Raw genomic sequence first — 24,380 nt, 5'->3', positions numbered from 1 at the left:
AGTTTGACGACACATCGCCCGTAGAAGAGGCGGCGTCCATTAAGGAAAATAGCGGCGATCAGCAGGAGGCTAACGTGGTGGGAAGGGAGATTGGCGGCAAAACGTTTAAGCTGGGACGTTTGCTGAGCCAAGAAGAACAAGATGAGGTGGCAGGGGTGATCTCACGTCATTTAGATGCTTTCGCATGGTCCGCCTCGGATATGCCCGGCATCGACCCTGATTTCCTATGCCATCATCTTAGAATGGATGCCATGGTCCGCCCCGTGCGTCAAAGAAGGAGAAAGTTTAATGAAGAGAGGCAGCTTGTGGTAAGGGAAGAGACGCAGAAGCTGTTGAGTGCGGGTCACATCAGGGAGATTCAATACCTTGAATGGCTGGCCAACGTCGTCCTGGTGAAGAAGGCGTATGGGAAGTGGAGGATGTGCGTGAACTTCACTGACTTGAATAAAGCGTGCCTGAAGGACTCGTACCCACTGCCCAGCATCGACGTGCTGGTGGACAGTGCCTCCGGTTGCAAGATACTTAGCTTCTTGGATGCATTCTCGGGATACAACCAGATCAAAATGCACCCGAGAGACGAGAGTAAAACTGCGTTCATGACGGAGACCAGCAGTTACTGTTACAAGGTGATGCCTTTTGGGCTAAAAAACGTAGGCGCCACCTACCAAAGGCTGATGGACAAGGTCCTAGCACCCATGTTAGCAAGGAATGTGTATGCCTACGTGGATGATATGGTAGTGGCGTCGAAGGATAGGATGCAGCATGTGGTGGACCTAGAGGAGTTGTTTGTCACCATCTCCAAGTACCGCCTCAAGCTAAACCCCGAGAAATGTGTCTTCGGGGTGGAGGCGGTAAGTTCCTAGGTTTCATGCTCACGGAGAGGGGAATAGAGGTGAACCCCGATAAATGCGCAGCAATCATCGCCATGCGAAGCCCGACGTCAATAAAGGAAGTGCAGCAGCTGACGGGGCGGATGGTAGCGCTCTCAAGGTTTGTTTCTGCCGGAGGAGAGAAGGGGCATCCATATTTCCACTGCCTTAAGAGAAATAGTCGTTTTGCATGGACTGATGAATGCGAAGCGGCTTTCATCAAGTTGAAAAAATACCTGGCGACGCCACCGGTCCTCTCCAAACCAATAGCAGGCATGCCCCTCCGGCTCTACTTCGCGGTAAAAGAGCGAGCTATCAGCTCTGTGTTGGTCCAGGAGCAGGACCAGATTCAAAAGCCCATCTATTTTGTGAGCAAAGCTTTACAAGGCGCAGAGATGAGATACCAGTCGCTGGAGAAGGCGGCGCTGGCCGTGATATTTTCGGCCAGGAGGCTCCGCCATTACTTCCACAACTTTACAGTGGTGGTGATGACGAACCTCCCTATACAAAAGGTGTTGCAGAAGCCTGATGTAGCTGGAAGAATGGTGCGCTGGGCGGTAGAGTTGTCGGAGTTTGACATCCAGTATGAGCCCAGAGGATCCATCAAAGGGCAGGTGTACGCAAATTTTGTGGCAGAACTCTCGCCCAGAGGTGAACAAGAGGTGGAGGCGGGCTCACAGTGGTTGCTCTCGGTTGATGGCTCCTCCAACCAGCAAGGAAGTGGTGCGGGGATAGTCTTGGAGGGACCCATTGGTGTGCTGATTGAGCAGGCTCTGCGCTTCACATTTAAGGCAAGTAATAATCAAGCTTAATACGAAGCCCTGATTGCAGGAATGCTCCTGGCTAAAGAGATGGGCGCGCAGAACCTCTTGGTGAAAAGTGATTCCCAGTTGATTACTGGGCAAGTATCGGGTGAGTTCCAAGCGAAAGACCCACAGATGGCGGCATATTTGAGGTACGTCCAATTGCTGAAGGGAGCCTTTAGCGCTCTTGAGTTAATACATGTCCCACGAGAACAAAATGCCAGAGCTGACCTGCTAGCCAAGCTGGCCAGCTCAGGCAAGGGGGGCAGGCAGAGGACAGTAATCCAACAGACGCTTAAAGCTCCGAGGAAATTCATAGAAGACAACAGGATGGGAGTCCTCCGTATTAGCACGGTTTATACTGGTTCACTCATAAAGAGCTACATCCAGTTTCACCTCACTCCAAGGTGAATTCCACTAAAAACCAATTCCAAACAATTACAACACAACAGTTCTTGAAACCTACAAGAACAATACCAACAAAGCTGAAAAATCCTATTTCAGCACACCTTGCACTCCAAGAAACCCTATCAAAGAGTGTCTAACACTTACACCTTTACAAACAAGAATAAAGGAAAGATAACACCTTAAAAGAAGATGCAAGAACTCAAAACCAGTAGTTCAATTGTTGCAGAACTGCACCAACACCTTCACCAAGATCAAAGTTCTCCTATAACAAGCACACTTGAAGATCACTTTGGAAAACCTTTCAAAAACTCAATTCAATCCTTCTTCTCATACAGAAAGTGTTTAATCTCTGTCAAAATCGTGATTGCTCAACAACCTTTCATGTGAGAGAAGTTTTTCTTTATATAGAAAACATTTTCTAACTACTTTTCAAAAACCAGTTGAAAAGCTGTTATGAAAACAACAGATTCAGTTTAAACTAAACAAATTTATTTTAGGAAAACTGCCAACTCAACTAACTGAAATAACTGACTAAGTTGTACCTTTGATGCCCTAACCAACTTTCGAAAAGCCTTTCAGCAAACCAAAAATAAACCTATGCTTTTACAGAGAAACATATTTATTTTTGTGCAGTATCCTGTTTTTTGAGAAAACTCTAAAAAGATTTTTGGAAAAAATTTTGACCACTTCCACTGCTTGATCTAAGCTTGACTAGGCATCTAGGACAGGTTATGTAGCAAAAGGCAACCTTAAACATACACAAGCCTAAATACAAGATCATCTAAACCCATTACAATCTTCAAACCAAACTAGCTATTTTCCTACATCAAACACACTAAGACTAGGTAGAGAAGAAGTTTCATCCATATTCAACAATTTATACCAGTTCACAAATATAAAACTAAAATTAAAGAGCTTAAGGATAGAGAAAATGCACACAGAGGTTTATACTGGTTCACTCTTAACCAAGAGCTACCTCCAGTCTTCCCAGAAAGCACTGGGGAATCCACTAAGCAATCAACCCTAGATTACTTACAGCACCACCAAAGAAGTGACCTTGATCCCCTTAAGACACACACTTCCTTTGGCTTCAACACAACACCACTAAGAATGCTGATCTTGACAACCTCAAGAACACACAACACTTCTCAGCTATAGACACAAAGTTTCTTTCAAAGTACAAAGGATTACACTTGTTACAGAAAAGATCTAAAATCAATACAAGATGAAAATCCTATATCACACTCTCTTTGATCCAACAATCTCTAACTCTTTCAAAAGCAAAAACAGTGAAAAACTCAAATTTGTTTTTCTGTGATTAAATCTCAATTGTTTGTTACACAATCTTAACAAACTATTTATTGCTTTCAAAGACTGGTCAAAGCATTTAAAACTGGAGCGTATTCAGTTATAAAATCATTTAATGCTCAGTCAAAGCACAAAAATGTTTTCTGTTAGGGTCCCAAAACAAACAATCAGTTGTTTTGGTTTGACAGCAAGTCAACCATCAAAAACAGTTTTCAACAGGTTTTTTTTCACTTAGTTTGAAAAACACTTTTCAATTAAAAGGTTTGAGAATGCTTATGCTTTGGATTCAATCAAGAGTGGATTTACACATAAAATCTACCCCAGATCCTATCTAAAGACAGCTCAGCAACAACAAGCACATCCAGCCTTTCATCAATCTTCAAAGGGTTCAGATTCTTCAAAGCTTGAACACACTTGATTCAACACTTAATTCACAATTTCGTGCATAGATTTCTGAGTTACCGACTTGTGAATTGGGTTCCATTGTCTGACACCAAGTGCCTGGGAACGCCAAATCGACATACGACATTCTTCCATACGAAATGTTGGATTTTGTGGGTGGTTATTTGGGCAACCGGCTTAGCTTCAATCCACTTGGTGAAATATTTTATGAGGACAATAAGATACTTCATTTGACGTAGGGCCAAAGGGAATGGACCCAAAATATCAATTCCCTATGTATGGAAAGGTCGTGGACTAGAGATAGAACGTAGCTCCTTTGGGCGCACATGGCTTCAATTGACATGCCTTTAACATTGTTCGCATCTTTTAACATACTTCATACAATCCTCCCTCATCGTCTATCAATAATACCCTACTCAAATGGCTTTTAGAGAGAGAGCTCGTCCGTCGATGTGACTGCCACAGATGCCTTCGTGTAGTTCGGACATTATGCATATGCATTGGTCTCCACTTATGCAAGTGAGAAGTGGGTGGGTATAACCATATCGAAGGAGGTGACGATCCACCAGGATGTACTGGCTCACATTCTTCTTGACGATCTTGATCTCCGTAGGCTTAGAGGGCATCCGCAAGATACCGAATATACGGTGTTAGCCAAGTTTTTTCCGAGCTGATATGCATGACTTCGAGTTTGTCCTCCTCGAGTAGCTCTCGGATGGTCGTCCTTGGTGACCTTAGGGTTTCCTGGATAACAGATTGAGAGTTTGTTCTCTGGGGACATGAACAAGGTCGAAAGTAGAGAAAACACCTTTTAACATCTTAACATACCCGAGGTAAGAAGCTAATTGTGGATCTTTTGCTTGGTATTCAACGGATAACTTCCCTGTTATGAGTAGTGAATCGTTCTTTGCTAGCAAATGACGAGCTCCTAGTTCCTTTGCCAACAACATTCCCGCTATTAGGGCATTTGCCTTAATTCCCCTTTCAGTTACTAGGAAACCGAGGAACTTTCCTGCTTGTACACTGAAAACACATTTTTCGGAATTAAGCTTTAAGTTATGTCTTCCTATCGCAAAAAGCTTTTCTAGGTCGGATATATGCCCATATGCTTTCATTGAAGTGACTACCATGTCGTTCACATATGCTTGGACATTCTGTCCGAGCATTGGTAGCAGAATTCAGTTCATGAGCCTCTGTTAGGTTGCACCCGCATTCTTTAATCCGAAAGGCATGAATTTGGTTGTATCTCGAAAAGGCATCCAAGAAGCTTAGTAAAGGAATCCCAAGGTGCAGGGATCCTTAGGGCAGGCTTTATTTTGATTGGTGAAATCAACGCACATTCTACACTTCCCACTTGGCTTTTTTACCATGACAATGTTTGCCAACCACTCAGTGTATTGGATTTCCCTTATGTGGCCAGTTGTGAGGTGTTTTGAGTCTCCTCTCGCATGAAAAGACGCTTCTCCTCATTGAATTTTCTTCGCTTCTGAACAATGGGTTTGGCCTTCTCGTCTATGGTGAGACGGTGAGACAAGAAATCAGGATCAATTCCAGGCATGTCGGTGAACGACCATGCGAAGGCATTCATGTTTTTTGAAATGACTTCGACAATTATATCCTCCAACTCCTTACAAAGTGAGGCTCCGAGCTTCAATTTCTTATCATTTATCTCCAATTTTCGAATTTCCCCAGCAGGTCCGAGTTACCTTTCGTTGCAAGGGTCAGCCTCTATTTCCACACCTGGTCCTCTCGTTTGGGTGATAATTGTGTAGGTGCCCCTACGATTTCTTAGACTATTTTCGTAACATTTGTGTGCCATTTTTTTGATCTACTTTCATTGTAATTAGCTTTCCTTCGAGTGAAGGCAGCTTTAGCTTCATGTGGGTAGTGGAGGCTACCATGCCCAACCTATTTAATGAAGGTCGCCCTAAAAGAAAATTATAAGTAGAAGGTGTTAGAATGGATGGCTTTAAACACGAGGGGGGGTGAATTGTTTAAAGAGGATTTTCGCAAACTTTTAAGTCAAGAATGAAATTTCTTCAAGAAACAATTGATAAAGAATTCAGTTTGCCAAAACAATAAGCAAAAACAACAGCACCAGAAAAACAATCGGTTGTTTCGCAGAAACAATCGGTTGTTTATACCAGCAAACAAATATCACACTGAATTTAAAGAGATTAAGGATAGAGAGAATGCACACAGATGTTTATATTGGTTCACTCTAAACCCATAGCTACTTCCAGTCTTCTCAGAAACCACTGAGGAATTCCACTAAGCAATCACACCTAGATCACTTAGACCACAACCAAGAAAGTGACATTGATCCCCTCAAGACACACACTTCTCTTGGCCAACACACCAACACTAAGAATGCTGATCTTGATCCCCTCAAGAACACACAACACTTCTCAGCAAACACACAAACGAAACTTGTTCAATAGAGTACAAGGATTACACTTGTTACAGAAGCAAATATGAAATCAATACAAGCAGAAATCTTATTCCACACACTTTGATCAATCTCAATCTCTAAGCAATCTCAACTCTTTGAAAAACTCAAAACCTCTATATTCTTAAAACTCAAATATGTTTTTTCTGAATATATGAAAGATGATGTTTGTTATCAAATCTTAACAAACTTATTAATTGCATTTAAAGACTGAAGCGTAATCAGTTAAAACATTTAAAGCTCAGTCAAACATAAAACAGTTTTTCTGTTATGGTACCAAAACAAACAATAGGTTGTTTCCATGAATCAATTGGTTGTTTTGGTTCTAATAGCTCAACCATTTGAAAAACTGTTTTCAATCATTTCTAAAAACTTCGAAGTATAAAACAATCGGTTGTTTCGACAAAACAATCGGTTGTTTTTAACTTAGTTTGAAAAACACTTTTCTTTTAAAAAGATTGAGAATGCCTATGCTTTGGATTCAATCAAAGAGTGGATTACAAAACTCAAACTACCCCAGAACCTATCTAGGACAGCACAGCAACAACAAGCACAACCAAGCCTTCAACATCCTTCAAAGGGTTTTGATGTGATTCCAATAGCATAGAAGAATGATTTTTGACATTCTTAGGAATCATCTTGAATTGGATATGAGATAGGCACTTTATCATAGAATTGGATCAATGTTCTATGAACAAGAACTCACCAAAACTAGTACTAAAACCCAAACTCATTTGGAAGTTCCACATATTGTCAAATTGAACCGATTGAATTGGAAGAAAAGGCAAAGGCACCGATTAAACAACACAAAAACAAAAATACACCGAACAAAAGACTAGAATTGAAGAAGAAAAGATGAAGAACAACAAAGAAACAAAAGCACCGAAGCAAAAATAATAAGAACTGAAAATACCGAACGGAAATTCAAGAGAAGCAAGCTAAGACATGAAAAAATGAAAGAGAAGGAAGGAAGGAGAAGAGAAAGCTCATGAAGATGGAGGAATGGTTGGATGATCACACCACTAGGAGGATGGAGACTCCAAGATAAGTGTGCAAGCCGCCACTTGAGGTAACCATTGAACTCTTAATATAAGACTAATGAGGAAGGCACAAAGCTCTCCAATGCTCTCTAAAAAATTGAGTATAGTTTCTCTAATCAAAATTCAAATCTGAATTGTACAAGCTAAGCACCTTTATTTATAGCCTAGAGGTGCTGAAAAATAGGTGGGAAATTTCAAATAAAACTCATTTGAAATTCCCACCAAAAACAAGTCACATGGGAGGTGTGACCTTTTTCTACTATGACACCTCCTAAAAACTACACCTACACCACTCTCCTAAGTCACATGGACAATGTGACTTTATTTTACATTTTCACACTCCTTTATTTAATAACCACACCTCCTAAAACTATACAAGAGTATTTCAAAGCTTGGCCTTGCCCCTCATGGGATGGACTTGGGCTCTTTGGGCTTTGGCCTTCTTGGGCTTGGGCTTGGGCTTTGGGTTTGGGCCTCATCTTTACTTATGTCTTCTTTTAATTTTGAGAAGACTAGAAGGAAGAACTTCAAATGTGAGGGTGGATGTCCTCTTCCTCCATTAATAAAAGCCTCCTTTATTTGATTCTCATCAGGTTTGGATTCTTGTTGGAGAGAATTCGTCCACGAATTCTGAATCCCTGCATATAACAAAGTCAGTTTAGTTTTACAATTAAAAGTGGAAGAAAAATGTAAACATGACTTAGCATTTGTAAACAATGGGATTTCAGAAAAGGAGGTTCTATAAATCGACCAAGTTGGAAAAATTTGTTTGGGAATGATGTGATGTTTTGGAAAAAGACCTCTTAAATGGTGACAACCATTAGGAGGTATGTGTTGAAGATGGATGAAGCCTCTTCTCTACCTAGTGTTGTGTGTGTTTGATGTAGAAAATAGCTAGTTTGCCTTGAAGTTTGTAATAGGTTTAGATGATCTTGTATGTAGGCCTGTAATTGTGTGAGGTTGCCTTTTGCTACATGATCTATCCTAGATGCCTAACCAAGCCTAGATCAAGCACATGATGTGGTTAAATGGTTTTTGAAAAGCTTTTAAAAGTGCTCTTTAAAGATTTAAATCAGTACAAAAATAAATCTGTTTTATGGAGAAAGAATCGATTTATTTCTTCTCTGTTAAAAGGCTTTTCTAAAATTTTGTTAGGGCATCACAGGTAAAGCTTAGTTCGTTATTTCAGTTAAGCTGAGCTGGCCTGTTTGTTATCTTTTAATCTGTTTCTCTGTGAAAGAACAGGTTTATTCTTTGGTCAGGGCACCAAAGGTACAACTCAGACAGTTATTTCAGTTAGCTGAGTTGGCAGTTTTCACAAAATAAATCTGTTAAGTTTAAAACTGAATCTGTTGTTTTCATAACAGCTTTTCAACTGTTTTTTGAAAAGAAGTTTGAAACTATTTTCTATATAAAGAAAAGCCTCTCTCTCATGAAAGGATGCTGAGCAATTACGTTTTTGACAGAGATCAAACCTTTTCTATGTGAGAAGAAGGATTGAAAGGTTTTTGAAAGGTTTTCCTAAGGAATTTTCAAGTGTGCTTGTTCTAGGAAACCTTTGGTCTTGGTGAAGGTGCTGGTGCAGTTCTGCAGCAAATTGAACTACTGGTTTTGAGTTCTTGCATCTTCTTTTCAGGTGTAATCTTTCCTTTATTCTGGTTTGTAAAGGTGTTAGTGTTAGTCACTCCTTGATAGGGTTTCTTGGAGTGCAAGGTGTGCTGAAATAGGGTTTTTTAGCATTGGTTGTATTGTTCTTGTAGTGTTCAAGAACTGCTGTGTTTGTAAGTGATTGGTACTGTTTTTAGTTGATTCCACCTTGGGGTAAGGTGAGATTGGACGTAGCTCTGTATGAGTGAACCAGTATAAAAACTTGCGTGCCTTTTTCTTCTCATCCCTGCACTCATTTCTGGTTTTGATTAATTCTGTCAAGAACTAAATCTGTTCTTTTGAAATTGAATCTGTTAATTCTGGGTTTAAGTAAAAACTGTTCTTCCTAATTTGTTAAAGCTCTCTAATCACAAACAAGGTTGTTGTATATGTGTTTTAAGTGATCTGTGAACAAACAGTCTATTCATTAAAATCTGAGAAAGAGTCATTCTCCTTAAAACCTTGTGTTGAGTGAATTTGTTTTATTTCTAAGCATAGCTGTATCGTTCATCCTCATAATATCCAGCTGATCTGATTCTGTTATAATCCTTTGTTGATCACAATTTTATATTGAACAAATTCAAATTGTGCTAGACTGTTCTGAAGAATCAATGTGTTTCATGTAAAAACAATCTGTTCTTTTTGCCTCTGATATACTGAAAATTGTGTGTTCTTGCGAAAATTTTATAAGCTCAATTCACCCCTCCCCTCTTGAACTTAGACACTAATAGACCCAACAGTATGAACAAATCATCTCTAACATTTTTTAACCAAGATGGTGGTGAAATAGGAACCTTGGGTAATGAAAAAGATAAGGAAGGAAAACACCTTGGAGGTGAAAGGATTAAGACCCATGTCAACTTGGCCTTCTTTGTCTTTTTCTTTTTTACTTGTGGTAGGTGGGTGAGTTAGGTCTTGTTTTACCTTGTTGATCTTTAAGATTTGCTTTTGTGGACAATGAAGAGCTATGTTCCCAAAACCTAAACATTTAAAACATTTGATATTTGAAGTTTTGGTAGGTGACTTAGGAGTAGAAGGATTTGTAGTAGAAACTTTTTTTGGAAACATGGTTTGTTTGGAAAAATTGGAGGGAGAATTTTGAGTAGAAATTTTGTTGACATCCTTCCTAGAAGAGTTGTAGAAATCATCATCATGAGTATTTTTGAAAGTTTTGTTCAAAAGATATGATTCCACCTTGAAGGCTTTGCGAAACACGCTCTTTAAAGAAGAATATTCTTTTAATTCTACAAAGTCTCTAATATCTCTTTTCAAACCACGTACAAACCATTTAATCTTTGACTCTTCATTAGCATGCATATTCATTTTAGTCAAAGTTGTTTCAAAATCTTGAAAGTATTCATCTACCATCCTATGTCCTTGAGGAAGCCTTTGGAACTTCAACAAGTGTTCCTTCCTAGAAGGAGGAACAAACCTCGCGCGCATACACTCTTTCAAATCATTCCAAGAAACCACGGGAGCTCTCTTGTGATACATAATGTCCATTACAAGTTTATGCCACCATTCTTTGGCAAAATCTAAAAATTCTAAAGTGGCTAACTTATATTTGTGCTCATCTAGGATCTCATGGAGGTCAAAAATCTGTTCACACTTAGCCTCCCAATCTAAATACACATTAGGATCACTAGAGCCATTGAAACAAGGAAGCTTGACCGAAGGTAGCCTAGCCTTTGCGTCTTGGTAGTAGCCATTTCCATAGTGAGGTCTCTCCCCTTGGTTGTGATGTCTATGTCCAAGGAATTGGGGTGGAGTCCTTCTTCTCCTATGGTCCTCTTCACGGCCTAAGGCATTTGAAGAACCTCTTGATGAAGGTCTATGTGAATGATGTCCATCATGGATAGAGTGAGATGGCCTAGCTTGTTGCACCTCCATCTTTTGCAATTTCTCTTCCAAACGCCTAATGGTGCGTTGAGCTTCATGCAATTCACCAAGGACCGAAGATTTGGAAGGAGAATTCTGCTTGTAAGATGCACCACTTGAATAGCCAGCCATTTGCAAATGAAAACAGCAAACACACAAAAACAACAAACAAGTCAAGAAACAAAGTTAGCAAAAAAAAAATGAATTTGGCAACCAAATTGCCGAAGTGAATTTGGCCAGAAAAAGAGGTCACTCTCAAAGAAATAATGTCCCTGCACCAATCTGATCTTGAGGTCTTGGAATCCTCAAATGAAATATGTCAAAGCAAGGCACACCTGATCCTGCCTGTTGACCGGAACGCTGGAAGCTGCCTCGTCAAGGGATCGACGTGCGCACCGCTTCTCACCCCCGTTCCTTTCCGGGATCTACTTCAAGAACCTGCAAAGAAACAGTACGGCGCCGTTGCGGCCGATCGCACTCCGACGCTCAAGTCAGTGACGGTATCACCAAATAATAAGAACAAGAATCGTGCAAATCCTCTCTCACAATCAGCTCTGTCACTCGCAAGCGTAAAGTGTATGAACTGAACGTGCGTACCTCAGAAAGTTTGTTAAGAACTCTTATATACCTGGTGGCTTTCTCTCTCCTGGCAGTTACAGACTTGGACACGTGGCTCGCACCCAACTGTACACGTGCCATCATCTGGGAGCTCCCTGACTTGGCGCTGCTTCTATTCTCATTTTGACTAAGTCACTTATGCATGGTACTGCCCAGTGCATAGCTAACTTTGGGAGTGCGATCTCTACTGGAACTGGCGAGTTTAGGGCCTTCATACACCTTCCCTGTGGTCTCGCCGGCCGCCTTCACAATCTGCTTCTCCTTCATCTTCGGCGTTGTGCTTTCTCTGGTGATTTCCAATGACTAGGTCGCCTGAATCTACATCGGGCGACTTCATCTTCAACCTGGCGATCGCCTATTCTGGTAATCTGGAAATCGGAACACGCCAACTTAACAACTGGCGACTACACGTGCCCCTCGACTTCCTTCCCTTCTGCCAACCTAGCGCCTTGTCAACACGCCTATACTGTAAGAGGATGCCACGTCATCACACCCGACCACCAGGGCGGTACAACACCAATCTCAAAGCCAACCACAACAAAACCAATGAAGCAATAAAGACAAACAAGAAAAGGTATAAGCAAAGAAAAGGCTATAACAAAAGGAATACTAGATGTAAGACAAACTCAAAGAATATTGAACAAAAGACAAGCAAGAAAATAAGGAACTCAATGAAAAAGTAGGCACTCAAAAGAATACCTAAAGAAAAGCACTAGAGTAAATGAAGAAAACAAAAAACAAGCTACTGGAAAATATTTTTTATGCAAACTGTGCTTGATGTTCACTGATTTAACTGGAATGATATAGAGCGAACTGGATTATGAAATTTTAGTCATAGAAACTTCAAGATCTTAACTCAAAAATGGCACTGGAATTACTTAAAAACAGTAAGCCAATTAATTGAGATAAATTATTCAAAATCGCTGCCAGATTACCGTATTTTTTTGGCAGAATTGTACACTTTTTGTATTTTATTTATGATTTTTTGTGTACTTTGATTTTTTTAGTACTTCTTTTTTCTACTCTTTTCTAACACTTTGAATAACACAAATCCAGAATTTCAGAATTTTCCAGTGAGTAAATAAATTGCAATAAGGAAAAATAGTAAGCACGTTTTCAGAAAAACAGAGGAATCCTAATAGGAATGAAAAACATAATTATGAACTAGCAAAGACATAATGGAAAATGATGTATATGAACTTGTATAGGTCTAGAATACAAGTATGAACTCAATTCTAAAACAGAAAATGCACAAAGGATCAATATCAAACTCAGAAAATTATATGACACCAAAGCAAGAAACAAAAAATTCAAGAAAAGTACTACAAGAAGTGATGACAATTATGGAAAAACATGACTAAGACAAAACTTGTAAGGATTCAAAAAGGAAAATACTCAAACACATGATAGGAAAAATAAAGAAAACAGCAAGCAAACTCAAAATAAGCCTAAAAACAGAAAGGTAAATTGCAAGAAATTAAAGAGCTCTTGAAATAAAGTGCAACAAAACTCAAAAATTAAACAAGAATAAACCTAAGACTCATGATACCACATGATGTGATTCCAATAGCATAGAAGAATCATTCTTGACATTCTTAGGAATCATCTTGAGTTGGATATGAGATAGGCACTTTATCGTAGAATTGGATCAATGTTCTATGAATAAGAACTCACCAAAACTAGTACCAAAACCCAAACTCATATGGAAGTTCCACATATTGTCAAATTGAGCCGATTGAATTGGAAGAAAAGGCAAAGGCACCGATTAAACAAAACAAAAACAAAAATAAACCGAACAAAAGACTAGAATTGAAGAAGAAAAGATGAAGAACAACAAAGAAACAAAAGCATCGAAGCAAAACTAATAAGAACTGAAAATACCAAACAGAAATTCAAGAGAAGCAAGCTAAGACATGAACAATTGAAAGAGAAGGAAGGAAGGAGAAGAGAAAGCTCATGAAGATGGAGGAATGGTTGGATGATCACGCCACTAGGAGGACGGAGACTCCAAAATAAGTGTGCAAGCCGCCACTTGAGGTAACCATTGAACTCTCAAGATAAGACTAATGGGGAAGGCACAAAGTTCTCCAATGCTCTCTCAAAAATTGAGTATAGTTTCTCTAATCAAAATTCAAATCTGAATTATACTAGCTAAGCACCTTTATTTATAGCCTAGAGGTGCTGGAAAATAGGTGGGAAATTTCAAATAAAACTCATTTGAAATTCCCACCAAAAACAAGTCACATGGGAGGTGTGACCTTTTTCTACTATGACACCTCCTAAAAACTACACCTACACCACTCTCCTAACTCACATGGACAATGTGACTTTATTTTACATTTTCACACTCCTTTATTTAATAACCACACCTCCTAAAACTATACAAGAGTATTTCAAAGCTTGGCCTTGCCCCTCATGGGATGGACTTGGGCTCTTTGGGCTTTGGCCTTCTTAGGCTTGGGCTTGGGCTTTGAGCTTGGGTTTCATCTTTATTTATGTCTTCTTTTAATTTTGAGAAGACTAGAAGGAAGAACTTCAAATGTGAGGGTGGATGTCCTCTTCCTCCATTAATAAAAGCCTCCTTTATTTGATTCTCATCAGGTTTGGATTCTTCAAAGCTTGAACACCACTTGGTTCAACAATCTCCTCCTATTTGATGAAGACAAATCCCTGATGCTTGTGTTGTACCTGATTGAATCTGAAGCAGTTCCTGCAAGATACAGTTTTAAGCAAAGCATAGAACTTCTGATATTTGGTTAGCACAGAAATCAGAGCATAATATCAGAGTAACCAACAAACAAATATAGGAGTAAAAACGTATAAGGTTTCACTCATCCAAACTGTTTTGCAGAAAACAAATAAACACTAAAATCAAACAAACACAGCATATATCTCTCCCTATTTGTCTTCACAAATAGACAAAGAGAAGAGATAAAACAAGATAATTGTTTTAAATACATTAGAATTAAAACAGCAAAAGCAGCAAAAAGAGAAACTGATACGTCAACCAAAAACAATCGGTTGTTTCGATACATCAACTGGTTGTTTTTCTTCATTCATCATCATTAGTATATTGAAGATCAAATATTTGGTTTTGTACAGCCTCGATCTGTTCATCTAGAGTCATGAAACTTGCATTCATGCTGTCAAACCTGTTGTCAATCCTCTGGAAATTGCTGACACGGAGATCATGGAGATTCCTTTGATTCTCCGCAAAGCTATCAAGCCTATTAACCATGAGTCTCTCAAAAGGAGGCATGGTTTGCATCCTTTCTTCTTGATTTCCAGCACCAGCACTAGGTCCAACATCTTGATGTTCTTTAGGTAGATCTTCATGTTGAACATCCATATCAGCAGGTTCATCTTGTTCAAGATCAGCAACAGCACTAGATGAAGCACCAAAGTCACCATCTTTGCTAATCCATTTGCCACCTACTTTGGTAAAACCCATTTTGCTGAGTGATCCATTGTTCAACTCTTAAGTTGACTTGACCAGCTCAAATGTTTCATTCTCTAGGTTCACTTCAAAATAGAGTACAAATTTAGATACCAAAATAACATATGGATAGTGATAGTCACTTAACCTCATTGCCTTTTGCATGTGCTCTTTGATGATGTGGATCCAATTGACTTTGATCTTCTTCATGATGCAGAAGATGTATACTAGATCTTCCTCAGTAAGAACAGAATGATTGCTCCCCCTTGGAGTTAGAATCCAAGTCACAATGAGTGCTAGCAACCTTTCATCAAGCTTTAAACCTCCAACCGAGCAAGTCCTAACTTTAGCATGTTGATTCTTCAAGCAACTCTTGTAGTATTGGATTTTGTTAAAATCCTCCACTACACCAAGGTTTCCCTAGTTGATTCTGAGGACATAGAACTTGAGACCAACAACAGTAGCCCATACCTCATGGGTTATCTCCATGTCTACACCTTTTACATGAGAAAGTAGATTGTTTCCCTCAAACTTGAGATTTGTCTAGAACACCCTTATCAAATCTGGGTAGATGTTTCCATTCATCTCCAGGAACTTTCTGAGAGATTGATCTTTGAGCAGCCTCCTTACATTGTCCAGCTTTTTGGCTTTTCAGCCAATCAAAGCACACAACCTTGGGGTTGTTTTTCACTTTTGTGCTTGTTTCAACCTATATCTTTCAATTAGATCATTTTCTCCATAAAACCATCCTTCTAGCCTTCCTCCAGACCTTACAGCTCTGGTTTTGACTCTCTTTGAGGTGGGAGGAGTTGAGTCCATGATGGCAGAGAAGAAAATAGAGAAAAGCTCACTCACAGATTTTGCAAGAGATGTTGCAATTGGTTGTTCTTGTGGAAGAGATCAGCTCCACCAGATTTTATAGCAATAAAAGAATCAAAAGCATTCAATGATATGAGTGGGTACCAGATTTTCTGAGAGAGAGGACTTGACCCTGCCCTGCACAGAAAACGTCAGAAAAAGCTGAAAATCACATGGTCTTCACATGTCAGCTTTCAACATAGGTTCTTTGACCAAGGATTCTTTCTTTAAATTGATCTGCAACGGATAGAAATTCAAAATAGAAATTAAATTGATTTCTTCACAGTGCTGTCAAACTCAAAACAATCGGTTGTTTCGAAGAAACAATCGGTTGTTTTTCTGCAGTAGTTAAAACTGATTTTGAATTTTAACCATGAGCAGAAAGAGTTCAAAGCAGATGAAGTTAAGCCTTTTAAAGAAGATATTTAACCATGAAAAAGAACTTTAAAACAGAAATTAAGAACAGAGAAAGGAAGGTCTTATCCTTTAATGAGCCATGTGCTTTATGATCAAGAAGCCTCTTTTCACTGTTGAGGGCCTTTGGACAGATGCAAAGCATTGATTCAGCTTCAATGTTGGTCTTTTTCTTCCAAAAACTTGATCATATGACTTAGTCCTTCACACTTCTTTAGAATTCCTACACAAGCATGAGTTCAAGCAACAAAATTTGGTCCCTTCACAAATGTGGGTCCAATTGATTTCTTTTTCTCATTTGGAACCTGATGTGATTCCAATAGCAAGGTATAGATGATTCTTTGACATTTTATGGAATCAACTTGAGTTGGAGACTGAATAGACACTTTTATAGAAATGGATCAATGTTCTATGTTTCATGTTCCGTCCGGTTGACCTGGGACGTCTTCGTGCGCGACCTCAACCGTCAGCTAGGGACTCCTTCCCACTGGTTACCTGTGGATTCCTGCAAAGGAGGACAAAAGGGCGCCCTAGCGGCCGTTTGCACTCCGACGCTCAAGTCAGCCAGCAAGAAACACAAAAAACTATGCACCTCCGTATCGGAGCACCGCGTATGGCACTCTGAAGGTGGTAAAAAGGAAACTGTGTCTAGTGTATATTTTCTCCTTTTGGCCAAAATCTTTCCCTAGTCCCTTGTCCAAAACCTCAAGGCTCGAGCAAGCAACTAGAGTGTTTCTAGAAAATTAGCCAAAAGTTCCAACCCTGTTTCCAACATTCTCGGCGCTATTTAAACTGCCCAAGCATTTAAAGCGCCTTAAAGCGCTTTTAATCATAAAACGTAACGCACTTAATTAACGCGTCTAATTAGAAAACGTAGCGCATTTAAGACGTTGAAACGCTTGGGAGCCTTTATAGTACCTTAAACGCTCGAAACAGAAACTATATTGAATGACTTTAATTACCTGGTACCTGTCTAAATGGTGTTTCTATTCTGACCTGGCTGTCGTACACGTGGAGGGCTTCACAGCGTCGTGACCCCATATGGGGACGTTTCTGCCCATTTGGGGACGTTTCTACGTGTGAGTCCTCCTGCTTGGGAGTGCTACTGCGCAAGGGGTGACTTTTTGGGTGCCAACTCATGCCCCCAATCATCTAGTCACTCACTTTGAGAGCGTATCGGCCTTCCTCTCGTACCCTGCACCTGGCTACCCTGGGCGTGACCCTCCACTTGAGTCGTATCTATCCCAAAGGCGTCTTTGAGGCGACAGGGGTACTTCACGAGTCAGGCTGCCCTAGACTGGTGCTATCACTATGGCCTTGAAGCCACCTTTTCCTTCTCTTTATCACTGCCCCGGATCATCGGGACCTGAGGCCTTCCCACGGCGTCGCTTCCTCCATGGTCTTTCCTACCCATGGGTACCGGGGAACCACACTGTGATTGCCTTGCCTTAGCGATATTTGATCTTGGCGACGCCCTGGTTGGGCAACGCCTTCACCTAGGCGACGCCTTGCCTTGGCAACGCTTCCTCTTGGCGACGCTGGAACTTGGCGTCTCTTCACCTAGGCGACGCCTTGTGTTGACTTTGACTCCAGGCGTTGACTTTGACCTTGACTTTGTCAACGCCCGGATACGGGACGGTACACAAGCCCCCTAGTCTTAAGCCGAAGACTTGTCTTCAGCGCAAAGACTAAGGCCTCGCCCACACCGTCCACGTGTCACCCTGATGACGTGTCATTCCCTGCTGACTCAACAATTCTCGAATTATTGACGTGACACTCTCTGAACCATAGGGGCGCTCTTTAATGGCTGATTGGACATCCTCTGAAGCAGGGAAAATAACGCCTTTTGGGGCTACGCTTAATCGTGCGCCACGTGGCTCATCACACGGCCAGCCTCTAGAGTCTCTTGCGCTGCCCTTGAGCGCTTAATCCTTTGACACGCGGCACGATCTCACGGCTCCTGATTAGCGCCTCTTGGGTTGCAAATGTAACGTTCAAGTTACCCCAAACCCCGCGCTCACACCACTGTTACATCCATTCTCTCTGCATCTCTGCACTGTTCATCGCCTTCAAACCCTTTCCTTGTAACTTCTGCTCTTTCTTTCGTGCTCTCCTTCCTCCCTTACTTCGAAAACAAAGGTATGATTTTTGCACATCCCGACTCTTCTCCTTCGTCGCATTGCATATTTTATTGAACTGCCTGGGACTGTTTACGTTTATGCATTACTGTGTTCTTCCGCTTCTCTTTTCTTCTCTGTTCCCTTCTCTTTCTTTCTGGGTTTTCTCGCATGGGTAGCATTTCCTGGGGTTTTACCCCTTTTCTGTCTTGGCATCACTTTGTTAAAAACCTTTTCCTTTCTTCTTTCTCCAGCTATTTATTCACACCATGACGCACCCGAACGCAAAGTCTGGTTCTCCCCCCAAGACCCCTAAGTCCAATTATAAAGCCTTCTATACATGGGCCCCCGACGAGCTTTTGAACGAGTGCACCAGCCTGACATCCTTTCAGGACCTGGAGAATCATCGTGGGGACCCCCACTTGTATAACTTTAATGCCTTCTGCCGCACTCACGACGCACACATCTTCGTTCGTCCTGGCCGACCGGGGGAACCTGTGTGTATGGATGACAGACCTAGAAAGGGGAGTCCCTTCTTCTTCATGTACCAGACGGTGTTTAAACGCGTTGGGGTGCGCCTCCCATTCACACCCTTTGAGAGGGAACTCCTTACTGAAATTAACACAGCCCCCGCCCAGCTCCATCCCAACAGCTGGGCATTCGTAAGGGGCTTCCAAATTCTCTGCGGGCACCTGGGCATCCTTCCTTCCGTGGATGTTTTCTTGCATTTCTTCGAAGTGAAGAAACAGGGGAAAAGCTTTTGGGTAAGCTTCTCCGGCATCGCGGGCAGGATCATCCTCTCCCTCTTCCATAACTCCTATAAGAACTGGAAAGGAAAATTCTTTAGGGTATGCAGCGCCAAGCACGACCCCACGGCCTTAGACGGCTTTCCCCTGTACTGGACGAAGCACCCTAAGCTGCTCAGGGCCAAAACCCTGGATGAGCTATCCCCTGCTGACAGGGAGGTGTGTAAGGCCTTGGCTGGCCTGGGGATCGTCTTTGCTACATTGAAGCTCATCACGAGCGAATACAACGCTCACGCCCTGACCACATATTTTGGTATGGAGACCCTCCCCTTACCATCTTTCATTATCTGTACCTTACTACCAGATGTTTGTTCCTCTGGCCTCTTTCACCTGTCTTCCATTATACCATGTGATTCGCGTCTCTCGTTTCTACGCGTTTTGTGATTTTGCATAATTGCTTTGGTTTTGACTTCTGCTGCTTGGTTTATTTGAATGTAGGATCGGTGATGGGCGCTTCCAAAAGGATGATGTTGGCGAAAGCGATAAAGGACGCTCGTGCTGCCAAAGCAGGCGCCTCTTCCGCCCCGGCTGCTGACCCGAACCCCCCATCAACCCTGCCTCTGCCACCACCGACCACTACCGAAACTCCACTAGGCTCATCTTCACCGTCCCCACATAGCCTTGAGGCGCTTCAGACTCCCGGCTCTCCTCTGCCCATTGCCGCTGTTCCTCTGGCCGTGGCCTCATCGTCGGCCCCAACTCCCCTCGACAAAGGGAAACGGGTCTTGGAGATCATATCCGACGATGAAGACTCGGATGGCCTGGCACCCTTCAAGAGGAGGAAATCTGCCAGGGTTCCCCTCCTACTAGAGGCGTCGCCCCAGGGAGAGGATTCTTTCAGGGACAACCCTCCCAGCGCTACTTCCCTTCCCCCCACAACCGTCCAAGAGGATATAGGCGAAGGCGCCGAGTCTGCTCCACCTCCGCCCCCGGCAGAGGTCTCTGCTTCTCCTGCCCCCGTCGCTACCGCCCCTGATTTTATCGGCATCCCTCCTCCAATTATGCATCTGATGAGGGGCTTCAGTGGTTGAACAATGCCAGAGGGCTCCGACATGAAGGAGGGCATGCCTTTCTACTTGGGGGCCTTCTTGGCGGTGGCCCTTGAATGGCGCGCCCAGGCCAGAAATGTTGTTTTGCAAACTCAAACCCTCCAGGCCTTGGAAACAAGGTTTGCTGCCCTGGAGGAAAAGAAGGTTCTGGGACGCCAAAACGATGCTTATCAAACCACCCTGAAGCAGGCACAAGAGTCCAGAGCAGAGGCTGAAAAACAATTGGCAGAGGCGATGGGGTTCCAGGCTGACTTCTACACTCGCGAAGTCACTCTTCAAGTCCAAGTGACAGGCCTCGAGGGCATGGTCGAACCTTACGAGGAAGTTCAAGAGGACTTGAAGAGCCGATGCTGCGAGCAAGCTGACAGACTGGAACGGATGGAGGGGGAGATGGCTACCTAGGCCAAAGCTATGGGCCTTCTCCAGGTGGACTACGATAGACTGCAGGTCGAGGTCAGCCGGCTCCACGTGGAGAAGGAGGCTTTGGAGAAGCAGGTAGCTTCGGGGGACGCCACCATTGAGGAGCTAGAGAAGGACAAAAAGACCCTCATCCAGGACATGGCGGGCACTTTCGAGGAGGGATTCCAGGAGGCTCTGGCCCAAGTTGTCTGCATGAATCCGGGGATCGACATTTCCAACTGCGATTCCACTCACCACATTGTTGATGGAAAAGTCGTGCCCCTGGAAATGGACGATTGAACCGCCACCCTCGATCATCACTTTACCCCTTTACACTTGTTTTAACCTTCTTTGATAAACTTGTAATTCTTTGAATTGTCTGTACTTTCGTTACAACTTTGAGTTTTTGCATGATTACTTTCGTGTCTTTGTGATATAGAATTCCGCCTGTGCGGTTTTACTTTTGTCCTTTGCCTTCACATGCTTCAGTTGTTTTGCCTGTACTATACCCGTTACGCGTCGATGCCTACGCCCATGGAGAGGCTTGTCTAATGGGGCCGTATCGTCCATGGGGTGTCTCTAACACCAAGCGGTCCGTCCCTTGATTCTTAATGCCCGGCGCCCATGCCTAAGGAGAGGCCTGCTACAGCAGCGCCGTATCGTCCCCGGGTGTCTAAAATGCCGAGTGCTCTTGGGGGGGGGGGGGGGGGGGGGGGGGGTCGTTCCCTCCATGGTCTTTCCTTCCCATAGGTATCGGGGAACAACCCTGCCAGTGATTCGCTGGCGTTTGGCGATCTCGTCTCCCTCCACAGTCTTTCCTACCTGTGGGTATCGGGGAGGCGACGCCAGTAACTAGCTTTGCCTTCTTCGATTTCGTCTCCCTCCGCAGTCTTTCCTACCTGTGGGTATCGGGGAGGCGGCACTACTGATATTTGGGTTGGCGACGCCCCTTGCGTCTTTCCTGGCGACGCCCCGGGCGTCTCGTGCTGGCGTCGCCTTGGGTGTTATCTTTACCTTGGCATTGACTTTGACCTTGGCCCTGGTCGACGCCTGAGGACAGCGAAGAGCTCAAGGTTTCGCCTGCGCCATCCACGTGCGCTTCTTGTATGGCTGATGGGACGTTCAGTCATTCGACTTGGTCCTGACTCCTACTGTGCCCCTGACCCACTCTCGACGGCGCATCGTACCATTGGGCAGTCTGCCGATACGACGTTTTCTTATTTTAACCAGTGGTGCCCTGGGCCATCCTTCCATCTTCTGCCACGTGGCTCGATCGTGCGGTGCATCCATTCGCGTCGATTAGCGCTATAACTGCAATACTTCCATTTACATCGTTTGGCGCTCTAACCGCAATATTTGATTCTTTAAAGCTTTGAAACTGTCCTCATCATTTCTGCGCTTTTTGTAACCTACTTGCACCCTTTCTCTTCTCACGAAGAGTTCTTCCAGTGTTCGTTCCCACCAGCGTTTTACCCTTGCCAAAACTTCAAACCTCCCTGATTCTGTTCAAGAATGTCTTCTCGTTCTACTCCCCCAGGGTCAACCCCAAGGACCTGTATCCTTGGGCTTCGAAGGAGCTTCTTGACGAATGCTCCTGCTTACTCTCCACCAGGGCCATAAGGGAACACAAAGGGGATTCATGCTCCTATAATCATCGTGCCTTCGCGAGGAGGCACAACGACGACATTGTTGTGCTCCCTTGCACTCTAGGGGAGCCAGTGTGTGGAGACGAACGGGCCAACGACGGGGTCCCCTTCTTTTACTTCTATCAAGTGGTTTTCAAAACCATCCGCGTGCGCCTACCCTTCTCCAGGTTTGAGAAGGAACTGCTGATGGAGATCAATGCCGCTCCGGCCCAGTTATATCCCAACAGCTGGGCTTTTGTCAAGGCCTTTGACATCCTTTTCGGGTTTCTGGGTTGTGCACCCTCGGTCGAGATCTTTCTTCACTTCTTCGAGGTGAAGAGGCAAAGGCACAACCTCTGGGTAACTCTCAGTAACGTTCCTGGCAGAGTTCTCCTGACCCCCTTCCAAAACTCCTTCACTGGGTGGAAAGGCCGGTTCTTCAAGATCTGCTGCTCTGACCTCGTTCCCTCCGCCCTGGATGGTTCTCCACTGTACTGGGTGAGGGAGACGAGGGCCCTCAAATCCAAACCCTTCAAGAAGCTGGCCCCAAATGACCAGGTGGTTTGCCGGATTCTTGCTGAGGCGGGAGGTTTTGACTCCGCCACCTTGATCAGTTTGGAGTTCAACGCTGGAACTCTCGAAAAGTATATAGGTATGAGTCACTGCCCTAGGAACTTCCGCCTTTATTGTTCTCTATCTGGGTGTGTTTTGCTCCATGGTGTCTCTGACACGTTCATCTTCCTTGGTGCAGGTTCGAAAATAAACCAAGAACGGAGGACACGACTTACCCGAGCTCTGCGGACTGAGGGCGGGGCTTCGTCTTCTTCCCGTGCTGACGCCGATGGCCACTGAAAAGTTGTTCGTTTGTGTTTTTGTATGAGTTTTAATGTTTTCCCTATTCGCATTACTCCCATTTGTATCGAACACTGCTTGTAACATCAACTTTACTATACCATATTTGGTTTTTGTAACGCCGCTTTACTTTGCATACGTCTCATATATTGTGCGCTTTCCCTCCGTCGTGTTTCTTAGCGGCGCCTGCACTCAGGCGACACCTTTCTTCTTGGCGACGCCTTTCTTCTTGGCGACGCCTTCATTCTTGGCGACGCCTTAGTTCTTGGCGACGCCTTCTTTCTTGGCGACGCCTTTGGCTACTTCAAACGGAGAAAGATAAGGACTGAAAACCAGGGCACAGTTTTTTCTCGAACTTGTTTTTTCTTTTATTTGGGTGACCTCATTAAAAAACCCCGGAAAGGGAAAAAGAGCGTCCCCTTTAACAAGACTGTTACATAGCTACTTTACATAAGTCAACTAAAATAAAACATTAGATTGGCTACATTCCAACTGCGCGGGATGGGACCTCCTTCCAAGGTCTCTAGGCTGTACGAACCGTTGCCCTTAGCCTCGGTAACTCTGAAGGGTCCGGTCCATTTGGGAGACAGCTTATTCTCCAACTCGTATGGGTGGGCTTTCCTCATAACTAGGTCGCCAATCTGAAACTGTCGCGGCTTTACCTTAGAGCTATATTGTCGCTCTACTCTTCTCTTCACCGCTTCAGCTTTTATTGTGGCTTCTTCCATGCCTTCGTCTAATAGATCCAGGTTTACCCGCCTTTCTTCATTGGATTCCTCCACCACAAAGTTTTGGAAACGTGGTGAGCTTTCATGTATCTCTACCGGGATCATCGCGTCCGACCCATACACCAAACTAAAAGGCGTCTCCATGGTAAAAGATTGGGGCGTGGTGTGGTATGCCCATACGATCCTTGGAACTTCCTCCGCCCACGCCCCTTTGGCCTTCTCTAACCTTCTCTTTAACCCCCTCATCAAGACTTTGTTTGCTGACTCCACTTGCCCGTTGGTCTGGGGGTGTTCGACTGATGCGAACACTTGCTTGATACCTACCTCAGCGCACAGATTTCTCAACTGCTGACTGGCAAACTGGGTCCCGTTATCGGATATCAAGCGCCTAGGTACGCCAAAGCGGCACACAATGTTCTTCCACACAAAGTGTTGTACCTTGTGCGCAGTGATCTATGCCACGGGCTCTGCCTCTATCCACTTGGTGAAGTACTCGATGACAACGATCAAATACTTCATCTGCCTTATTGCCAGTGGGAACGGGCCCAGGATGTCGATTCCCCATGTATGAAAAGGCCACAGGCTATATATGGATCGCAGTTCTTCTGGCGGCGCCTTGTGCCAGTCAGCGTGCTTTTGGCATTGCCTGCAGCGGTAAGCGTGTCGCGCGCAGT

The 24,380-nt window shown here is 43.4% G+C and overlaps 1 protein-coding gene across 1 annotated transcript; it reads right to left on the bottom strand.

Annotated features, from left to right (window-relative positions):
* Positions 1 to 9,682: 9,682 nt before the first annotated feature.
* On the bottom strand, positions 9,683 to 12,351 carry LOC150023242 (uncharacterized). Its single transcript, XM_090297772.1, has 2 exons — positions 11,940 to 12,351; positions 9,683 to 11,139 (listed from the first exon to the last, which is right to left on the bottom strand). Exon 2 carries the CDS (start codon positions 10,934 to 10,936, stop codon positions 9,683 to 9,685), a length of 1,254 nt encoding a protein of 417 aa, XP_090153898.1. The 5' UTR covers positions 10,937 to 11,139; positions 11,940 to 12,351.
* Positions 12,352 to 24,380: the final 12,029 nt, after the last annotated feature.

The sequence above is a fragment of the Phaseolus vulgaris genome, chromosome 11, assembly GCF_051622355.1.
Source record: "Phaseolus vulgaris cultivar YP4 chromosome 11, ASM5162235v1, whole genome shotgun sequence".
NCBI lineage: Eukaryota > Viridiplantae > Streptophyta > Magnoliopsida > Fabales > Fabaceae > Phaseolus > Phaseolus vulgaris.
This window is presented reverse-complemented; position numbering and strand designations above follow the sequence as displayed.